This window comes from Rhinoraja longicauda, unplaced genomic scaffold, assembly GCF_053455715.1.
Source record: "Rhinoraja longicauda isolate Sanriku21f unplaced genomic scaffold, sRhiLon1.1 Scf002427, whole genome shotgun sequence".
Taxonomy (NCBI): domain Eukaryota; kingdom Metazoa; phylum Chordata; class Chondrichthyes; order Rajiformes; family Arhynchobatidae; genus Rhinoraja; species Rhinoraja longicauda.
Window position 1 is genome coordinate 1 of NW_027603640.1, and position 10,934 is coordinate 10,934.

A 10,934-nucleotide genomic window follows, 5' to 3' on the forward strand; every position below is an offset into this window, starting at 1 on the left:
TACCTAAACAGCTACACGACACAAAGAGACGTGTTGGACGTGGTGAATAACCTCAAGCAGGTGGGAGGGCGAATCACCAACACTGGCAAAGCACTGGAATACGTCACACAGAACATCTTCACGACATCTGCTGGGAGCAGACTGGAGGAAGGTGTACCCCAGTTCTTGATCCTCCTCACTGCCAGCAGGTCGGCCGATGATGTGGGCCAGGCGGCCATGGCACTGAAAGAGGCCGGGGTAGCACCCTTCAGCATCGGCTCAGGAGACGCAGATGAAAGTGAACTGCTACAGATTTCCCTGTCCCCGAGTTACAACTTCAGGGTGGACGACCTGCAAAATCTGGAATTGCAGCAGCTGGAGAGGTCATTGAAACAGATGAAGATAAGCGAGATTAGGAATATCCACACGACTGAGAAAAGAGGTGAGAGCGCCATTTCCAGTTCAAAGGAAATATATCACTGGGACAAAGTGGTGTAGCTGGTAGAGTGGCTGCCTTTGTGTCAGATACCTCAGGTGCTGTCTGTGTGGAGTCTGAATTGTCTGCTTGTTGACTCTCTAGAGTCTCCAACCATTTCAATGGTGATAAGGCTCTGATATTCCCATAGCTGTGCACTGTACAACTCTATGACACAATGCCCATGAAATGGCTTCCAATGAACCTTTCAAAAGCCATTGGAGAGTCTGTACACCTGGTAGGCAAGGGTCAACCTTGTTCTGTGACGTTGCATAAACATCCTCTCCTCCTCAGCCCACTCCATCCGTTTTTACACACTTCAACCTGGAGGACCAGACTCTTGTTATCTAACATAACCATGCCTTTCCTAATCTTTATGACTATCATATCACCTCCTAGTTCCAGGGGAAAAAAAGTCCTAGCCTGTCCCATCTCAAGTCAAGTCAAGTTTATTTGTCACGTGCACATACACGATGTGCAGTGAAATGAAAGTGGCAATGCCTGCGGATTGTGCAAAAAAAGAATTACAGTTACAGCATATAAATTAAAGTTAATACAGAGAAGACAAAATTTAGTCCCTGAAGTTATAACAGTTAACAGTCCTGATGGCCTGCGGGAAGAAACTCCGTCTCATCCTCTCCGTTTTCACAGCGTGACAGCGGAGGCGTTTGCCTGATTGTAGCAGCTGGAACAGTCCGTTACTGGGGTGGCAGGGGTCCCTCATAATGTTGCTTGCTCTGGATCTGCACCTCCTGATGTATAGGTCCTGCACGGGGGTGAGTGTAGTTCCCATGGTGCGTTCTGCCAAACGCACGACTCTCTGCAGGGGCTTCCTGTCCTGGGCAGAGCTGTTCCCAAACCAGACTGTGATGTTGCCGGACAGGATGCTCTCTACAGCCCCAGAGTAGAAGCAATGAAGGATCCTCAGAGGACACTCTGAATTTCCTCAGCTGTCTACTACTTTGTCTACTACTCAAGGCCCACCAATCCAGGCAATATCCTGTTGACAAAATGTGTAGGAAGGAACTCAGGACGATGGTTTAAACCGAAAATAGACACAAAAAACAGTAGTAATGCATCGGGTCAGACAGCATCTCTGGAGAAAAGGAATAGGTGACGTTTCGGGTTGAGATATTTTTTCAGACTGAGGGAGGGTCTCGACCCGAAACGTCACCTTTTCCTTTTCTCCAGAGATGCGGTCTGACGTTTCTCCAATTGCTCATGCTTTATCATGTTAAACCCATTATCAAATTTGACTCTGGTGATTTCCAAGGTATTTATTTGTCTTTCCAGACAGTTGTTGAAAGTGTAACAAAAGCAAGGAAATGGATAGAAATATGACATTCCAAAGAGATAACACAAATGTGATGGGCAAATTGACTTGCTTAAATGCTGTAAATAATTTTAAAAAAAAATTAATTTCTATTATCTGTTCCCTGCAGGTGCTGTTCAGAGGGATATCGTGTTCCTCATCGATGGATCTGACAACGTCAGACCAGTCTTTTCTGCAATTCAAAGATTCATCTCGAGTGTTGTGAGCAGCCTTGACGTTGGAAGTGATAAAGTCAGAGTAGCGTTGGTTCAGTACAGCGAAGATCCCAGAGTCAACTTCTACCTAAACAGCCACACGACACAAAGAGACGTGTTGGACGTGGTGAATAACCTCAGGCAGGTGGGAGGGCGAATTGCCAACACTGGCAAAGCACTGGAATACGTCACACAGAACATCTTCACGACATCTGCTGGGAGCAGACTGGAGGAAGGTGTACCCCAGTTCTTGATCCTCCTCACTGCCAGCAGGTCGGCCGATGATGTGGGCCAGGCGGCCGTGGCACTGAAAGAGGCCGGGGTAGCACCCTTCAGCATCGGCTCAGGAGACGCAGATGAAAGTGAACTGCTGCAGATTTCACTGTCCCCGAGTTACAACTTCGGGGTGGACGACCTGCAAGATCTGGATATGCAGCAGCTGGAGAGGTCATTGAAACGACTGAGGATAAAAGAGATACAGAATATCTACGCAACGGAGAAAAGAGGTGAGAGTGCCATTTCCAGTTTAAACGAAAATATATCAGAGCGGCAAGGTGGTGTAGCTGGTGGAGTGTCTGCCTCCGTGTCAGATACCTCGGGTGATGTCTGTGTGGAATTTGCACGTTCTCCCTGCCGACCACGCGGGTTTCTCCGAGTGCTCCCATTTGCTCCCAAATCCTAAGACTTGTAGGTTCATTGGCCTCTGTAAATTTCCCTTGGGTATGATGTAAGACTCCAAAGACGTACAGGTGTGTAGGTTAATTGGCTGGGTAAATGTAAAAAATTGTCCCTAGTGGGTGTAGGATAGTGTTAATGTACGGGGATCGCTGGGCGGCACGGACTTGGAGGGCCGAAAAGGCCTGTTTCCGGCTGGATATATATGATATGATATGATCGTTGTGGTTTGGGTAGGCTGAAGGGCGGCGCGGTGGCGCAGCGGTAGAGTTGCTGCCTTAGAGCGAATGCAGCGCCGGAGACTCAGGTTCGACCCTGACTACGGGCGCCGACTGTACGGAGTTTGTACGTTCTCCCCGTGACCTGCGTGGGTTTTCTCCGAGATCTTCGGTTTCCTCCCACACTCCAAAGACGTACAGGTGTGTAGGTTAATTGACTGGGTAAATGCAAAAATTGTCCCTAGCGTGTGTAGGATAGTGTTAATGTGCGGGGATCGCTGGGCGGCGCGGACTCGGTGGGCCGAAGGGCCTGTTTCCGCGCTGTATCTCTAAAAAAAAGGGGTAGGTTTCCCTGCTGTATCTTTCAAACAATATATTTATATTTTCACTGCAAACTTTAAAGACATTAACACAAAAAGTGCTGGGAACCATCAGATAAAATTTGCCTTGAAGGGGCAAAGATTGATGGATCAGGAATGGAATCCCACAACAGGCTTCTTCACTGTAACAACTGATGTCCAACATCTATCATGGAAGCTACATTTCAAGTCTGTCGTACATATTGAATTGAATTGAATTGACTACTTAACTGTCACGTGTGACAAGTCGCAGTGAAATTATTTTCTTGCATGCCCAAGGTATGCAAATCGTCACTACATAAAGGTCGCTTATGAAGTTACAAAGTAGCTCATGCCAGGGCTACCCTTGTCCCCCCCCCCCTCCCACATATACATGGAACATGCCACATAATGATGTGTGTAGGAAAATAACTACAAATCGAAGGTATCTCAAAATGCTGGAGTAACTCAGCGGGTCAGGCAGCATCTCAGGAGAGAAGGAATGGGTGACATTTCGGGTCGAGACCCTTCTTCAGCCAGGCAATATCCTGTTGAAACGTTTCTCCAATCTCTCATCTTCTTCGGCCCCCTCGGTCATGGCCGACCATGGGTGATGAATCCTAGTTGGCCGCTTGCTCCACACCTCGGCTAGAGCAGCGTCGCTTGTGGCTGAAGAGACCAATGCAGGAGTGACAGTCTCTGTGGCAAAGGTCACGTGTGTGTGTGGTCTCTGGTCTGTTGGAGTTGCTGTTCTCCATTCCGCTTGTCTGCCGCTGCGTTCATCAGTGTCTCCTCCCCCGTTTTGAGATGTTGGTTCAGGGTACCTCTCTGCCTCGTGCGGTCAGCTGCAAGGCTCTCCCAGAACTCCGCATCGATGTTGAGCGCCTTCAAATCCCTCTATCTCTCTTAATCTCTCATGCTGAAGAATCTCTCTATCTCTCTTAATCTCTCATTCTGAAGAAGGGTCTCGACCCGAAACGCCGCCCATTCCTTCTCTCCTGAGATGCTGCCTGACCTGCTGAGTTACTCCAGCATTTTGTGAATGAATACCTTCGATTTGTACCAGCATCTGCAGTTATTTTCTTATGCTTAATCATGTTATACCCATTATCACATTTGACTCTGGTGATTTCCATGGTATGTATTTGTCCTTCCAGACAGTTATTGAAAAGAAACTATGGTAAGGAAAGAGACAGAAGTAAGTCATTCCAAAAAGATAACACATGTGATCGGCAGTATAAGAAAATAACTGCAGATGCTGGTACAAATCGATTTATTCACAAAATGCTGGAGTAACTCAGCAGGTCAGGCAGCATCTCGGGAGAGAAGGAATGGGTGACGAAATGACACCCATTCCTTCTCTCCCGAGATGCTGCCTGACATGTGATCGGCAAATTGACTTGTGTATAAGGGATTTAATTGTTTTAATTAATTTCTATTATCTGTTCCCTGCAGGTGCTGTTCAGAGGGATGTTGTGTTCCTCATCGATGGATCTGAAAATGTCAGACCAGTCTTTCCCGCAATTCAAAGATTCATCTCGAGTGTTGTGAGCAGCCTTGACGTTGGAAGTGATAAAGTCAGAGTAGCGTTGGTTCAGTACAGTGAAGATCCCAGAGTCAACTTCTACCTAAACAGCCACACGACACAAAGAGACGTGTTGGACGTGGTGACTAACCTCAGGCAGGTGGGAGGGCGAATTGCCAACACTGGCAAAGCACTGGAATACGTCACACAGAACATCTTCACGACATCTGCTGGGAGCAGACTGGAGGCAGGTGTACCCCAGTTCTTGATCCTCCTCACTGCCAGCAGGTCGGCCGATGATGTGGGCCAGGCGGCCGTGGCACTGAAAGAGGCCGGGGTAGCACCCTTCAGCATCGGCTCAGGAGACGCAGATGAAAGTGAACTGCTGCAGATTTCACTGTCCCCGAGTTACAACTTCAGGGTGGACGACCTGCAAGATCTGGATATGCAGCAGCTGGAGAGGTCATTGAAACGACTGAGGACAAAAGAGATTAGGAATATCCACGGCCATGTGAAAAGAGGTGAGAGTGCCATTTCCAGGTTAAACTAAAAAATATCAGAGTGGCAAGGTGGTGTAGCTGGTGGAGTGTCTGCCTCCGTGTCAGATACCTTGGGTGCTGTCTGTGTGGAGTTTGCACGTTCTCCCTGCAGACCGTGTCGGGATATGGGGAGAAGGCAGGAGAATGGGGTTAGGAGGGAGAGATAGGTCAGCCACGATTGAATGGCGGAGTAGACTCGATAGGCTGGATGGCCTAATTCTGCTCCTATCACTTACCAACCTGAAGGTATTTATTTACAAAATGCTGGAGTAACTCAGCAGGTCGGGCAGCATCTCAGGAGAGAAGGAATGGGTGACGTTTCGGGTCTGAAGAAGGGTCTCGACTCGAAACGTCACCCATTCCTTCTCTCCTGAGATGCTGCCTGACCTGCTGAGTTACTCCAGCATTTTGTGAATAAATACCTTCGATTTGTACCAGCATCTGCAGTTATATTCTTATACTTACCAACCTGTGACCTTATCCCCAGGTGGTTTTCTCCAGGTGCTCCCATTTCCTCCCACATGCAGGTTTACAGGTGAATTAACCTCCGTGAATTGCTGTTTAGTATGATCAGTGTGGACTAGGTGGGTTGAAGGGCAGACTTCGCTGCTGTACCTTGCAATCAATCTATGCTGCACTCCGAAAGCTAAAGGCATTAAAACAGTCTGAAGACGGGTTTTGACCCGAAACGTCTCCTATTCCTTTCCTCCAGAGATGCCGACTGACCCAGCGAGTTACTCCAGCTTCTTGTGTCCATCTTCGGTTTAAACCAGCATGTGAGGTTATCCACTTTGGTGCTAAGAATAGAGAGGCAGAGTATTATCTGAATGATGTCAAGTTAGGAACAGGGGACCTACAACGAGATCTGGGTGTCCTAGTGCATCAGTCACTGAAAGGAAGCATGCAGGTACAGCAGGCAGTGAAGAAAGCCAATGGGATGTTGGCCTTCATAACAAGAGGAGTTGAGTATAGGAGCAAAGAGGTCCTTCTGCAGTTGTACAGGGCCCTAGTGAGACCTCACCTGGAGTACTGTGTGCAGTTTTGGTCTCCAAATTTGAGGAAGGATATTCTTGCTATTGAGGGCGTGCAGCGTAGATTTACTAGGTTAATTCCCAGAATGGCGGGACTGTCATATGTTGAAACATTTTCAGTCAGAGAGTTGTGAATCTGTGGAATTCTCTGCCTCAGAAGGCAGTGGAGGCCAATTCTCTGAATGCATTTCAAGAGAGAGCTAGATAGAGCTCTTAAGGATAGCGGAGTCAGGGAGTATGGGGAGAAGGCAGGAACGGGGTACTGATTGAGAATGATCAGCCATGATCACATTGAATGGCGGTGCTGGCTCGAAGGGCCGAATGGCCTCCTCCTGCACCTATTGTCTATTGTCTATCTGCAGCTCCTTCCTCGTTGCTGAGGGCATTGAATATAAGAGTCAGGGAGTCAGGTTGCAGTTTTATAGGACTTTGGATTGGCTGCATTTGGAGTATTGCGTGCAGTTTTGGGCACCCCATTACAACAAAGATTTGGAAGTTTGCCAGAATGCTGCCTGGATTAGAGGGTGTGAGCTACAAACTTGGATTGCTTTCTCTGGAAGTTGAGCAGGGACTCGATAGAATAGTATTGAGATTATGAGTGGCGTGGAGAGGATAAATAGATAAAGTCAGAACCTTTTTCTCAGGGTAGACGTGTCCCACACTAGAAGTCATAGCTGTAAAGTGTGAGGGGGAAGGTTTAATAGAGATGTATACGGGACACTGAAAGTAATGCAGGCCTGGAATGCATTGCCTGGAATGGTGGTGGAGGCAGTTTTGATGGTGGCAAGTAAGAAGCTTTAAGATAGGTGTATGGAAGTGCAGGGAACAATGGGATATGGATCACATGCAGGCAGATGGTATCCGTTTAACTTGGCATCATGTTCGGCACAAACATTGTGGGCCGTTCCTGTGCTTTAGAGATACAGTGCGGAAACAGGCCCTTCGGCCCAGCGATCCCCGCACATTAACACTATCCCACACACACTAGGGACAATTTTTACATTTGCACAGCCAATTAACCTACATACATGTACGTCTTTGGAGTGTGGGAGGAAACCGAAGATCTCGGAGAAACCCACGCAGGTCACGGGGAGAACGTGCAAACTCCGTACAGACGGCGCCTGTAGTCGGGATCGAACCTGAGTCTCCGGCGCTGCATTCGCTGTAAGGCAGCAACTCTACCGCTGCGCCACCGTGCCGGCACATCTCCTTCACTCTCCACTGAACTACCAGTTCTGGTGACATCTGGAAACTTAAATTCTCATCCATTTCATTAATATACATGGCAAATGAGTGACGATACAACGCTGATCTCTGTGCCGTCCCACTGACCAGAGGCCTGCAATCTGAGGACCAAACCCTCATTGCCATCCCCTTCCTCCAGCCACCAAGCTGATTGTACAGGAAGGGATCGCAGTTGCTGATTGACACTGAAAATAGACACAGAATGCTGGAATAACTCAGCAGGTCAGGCAGCATCTCTGGATAGAAGGAATGGGTGACGTTTTAGGTCGAGACTACTTCTTTAGACTGGTTGTGTATTCAGTTTGCCAAATCCTACTGGATACCATGTGTAAATCCGTGGAATTCTCTGCCTCAGAAGGCAGTGGAGGCCGATTCTCTGGATGCTTTCAAGAGAGAGTAAGATAGAGCTCTTAAGGATAGCTGAGTCAGGGGGTATGGGGAGAGGGCAGGAACGGGGTACTGATTGCGGATGATCAGCCATGATCGTATTGAATGGCGGTTTTGGCTCAAAGGGCCAAATGGCCTACTCCTGCACCTATTGTCTATTGTCTATAATTCCATCCTACCATGCAGAAACACTCCATACTAGCCTACCATGTTGGATTTTGCCAAAGCATTTTCCAGGGACAATGTCTTGCACCCTGGCCTTAACAATGTTCTTCATAACCTCTTCAAACAAACCCAATCAAATTCAAGAGCTGTGATTCCCCATGCCCAAAGCCATGCTGACGTTGAGGCCAGTTCATTGGCTATATTTAAGAGGGAGTTAGATGTGGCCCTTTGTGGCTAAAGGGATCAGGGGGTATGGAGAGAAGGCAGGTACGGGATACTGAGTTGGATGATCAGCCATGATCATATTGAATGGCGGTGCAGGCTCGAAGGGCCGAATGGCCTGCTCCTGCACCTAGTTTCAATGTTTCTATGAACCTTAAGGTGCCCTTGCTTTTCCAAATGTACATAAATCCCGTCCCTCTGAATCTTTCTAATGTTTTCCACCGCTGAAGTAGGTGGCACCGTAGGCATGATCATACATAGATGGATTTCAAGCCTTGCAGCAGGAACCTGATCAGCTGGGCGAGTGGTCTGAAGCATGTCTATGCTTAATATCATAATGTAGCCAATCCTGAGAAGTTGTGAGCTGCATTGATCTGTGTTGGTGGTAGGAGGGGAATTGCAGAAATGCAGCAATGCTGCACAGAGCGTAAATCGAAGAAATTGAGAAACAATTAAAGAGGGAACAAATGATCGCAAATGATTACAATGAGCAAACTGGCAGGATGAATTATTTTTGATGTGGTTGGCAATGTTCCTCGTGTCCCCATAAAAGTTACCTCGGAAAGCTTCCATTTCCATTTTTGGCACACTCGATGAGGACCTCCAGTTACGTTGGTTTACATAAAATGTCTCTGTGACTGTACCTAACCTTAACACGACACATGCAATAGACAATAAGTGCAGGAGGAGGCCATTCGGCCATTCGTGCCAGCACCACCATTCTCAATCAGTACCCCGTTCCTGCCTTCTCCCCATACCCCCTGACTCCGCTATCCTTAAGAGCTCTATCTAGCTCTCTCTTGAATGCATTCAGAGAATTGGCCTCCACTGCCTTCTGAAGCAGAGAATTCCACAGATTCACAACTCTCTGACTGAAAAAGATTTTCCTCATCTCAGTTCTAAATGGCCTACCCCTTATTCTTAAACTGTGGCCACTTGTTCTGAACTCCTCCAACATTGGGAACATGTTTCCTGCCTCTAACGTGTCCAACCCCTTAATAATCTTATACGTTTCGATAAGATCCTCTCTCATCCTTCTAAATTCCAGTGTATACAAGCCTAGTCGCTCCAGTCTTTCAACATACGACAGTCCCGCCATTCCGGGAATTAACCTAGTAAACCTACGCTGCAAGCCCTCAATAGCAAGAATATCCTTCCTCAAATTTGGAGACCAAAACTGCACACAGTACTCCAGGTGCGGTCTCACTAGGGCCCTGTACAACTGCAGAAGGACCTCTTTGCTCCTATACTCAACTCCTCTTGTTATGAAGGCCAACATTCCATTGGCTTTCTTCACTGCCTGCTGTACCTGCATGCTTCCTTTCAGTGACTGATGCACTAGGACACCCAGATCTCGTTGTGCGTCCTGTTTTCCTAACTTGACACCATTCAGATAATAATCTGCCTTCCTATTCTTACCACCAAAGTGGATAACCTCACACTTATCCACATTAAACTGCATCTGCCATGCATCCGCCCACTCACACAACCTGTCCAAATCACCCTGCAACCTCGTGGCATCTTCCTCACAGTTCACACTACCACCCAGCTTTGTATTGACTGATGCACTAGGACACCCAGATCTCGTTGTGCGTCCCGTTTTCCTAACTTGACACCATTCAGATAATAATCTGCCTTCCTATTCTTACCACCAAAGTGGTAGAAATTAGGGCCCGCCGCTAATCTGAAATATTAACGTCATCCCATCTCAACGGGACAAAGGACGATCTCAGAAATGTTATTCCATTTTTTGTGCTCAGTGTATTTTCTGTTCTCCCTAGATTCTGCAAGGAGGGATGTGGTGTTCCTCGTTGACGGGTCAGACAATATCAGAAGTGCCTTCCCCTTAATTAAAAACTTCATCAGGACCTGCGTGGACAACCTAGACGTGGAAGGTGACAAAGTGCGCATCAGCGTTGCCCAGTACAGCGAGGACCCCAGGGCCAACTTCTTTTTGAATACCTACAGCACAAAGGAGGAGGTGAGGAGGGCCGTCGACGACCTCAAATATAAAGGAGGGAGAAAGACCAACCTCGGCGAAGCCCTGGATTACGTCACAAACAACGTCTTCACCAGGTCTGCCGGAGGCCGGGTGGAGGAGGGGGTACCCCAGTTCTTGGTCCTGTTCACCGCCAGCAGGTCGGCCGACGATGTTAGCCGAGCGGCCCTGGCCATGAAGCAGGCCGGCATCGGGCCCTTCAGCATCGGCTTCGCGGACGCGGCCGACCATGAGCTCCAGCAGGTTTCCATGTCCCCCAAGTACACCTTCAAGTTAGATGACCCACGGAAAATGGAAACCCTGCAGCAGCAGCTTCAGTCACCATTGAAGATACTGAACAAAGAACAGATCACCCGAATCATACAGGATGCCCCTGAAGGTAAGGGAAGACAATGTCAGATATCTTCACCTTTGCACGTATTTAAATGCGCAGCCTTCATAACGTATAATATCCCTTCATCTTGCATTCAGGCACTCCAACTGTTCCATGCATGTCCCTTAATAATAATAATAATAATAATAATAATAATACATTTAATTTATATAGTGCTTTTCAGGAAACTCAAAGACGCTTTACAGAGTAAGGATAACATAAAAACAAACAAACAA

At 47.7% G+C, this 10,934-nt stretch overlaps 1 protein-coding gene across 1 annotated transcript; it reads left to right on the forward strand.

The window, feature by feature from the left end:
• Positions 1-25: 25 nt before the first annotated feature.
• LOC144591856 (collagen alpha-3(VI) chain-like) lies at positions 26-10,704 on the forward strand (the record flags this gene model as incomplete). The annotated part of the gene is made up of 4 exons (XM_078395867.1): positions 26-421; positions 1,897-2,487; positions 4,668-5,258; positions 10,108-10,704. Coding segments are annotated over exons 1-4 (1,984 nt in total), but the record flags the coding sequence as incomplete, so codon positions are not given.
• Positions 10,705-10,934: the final 230 nt, after the last annotated feature.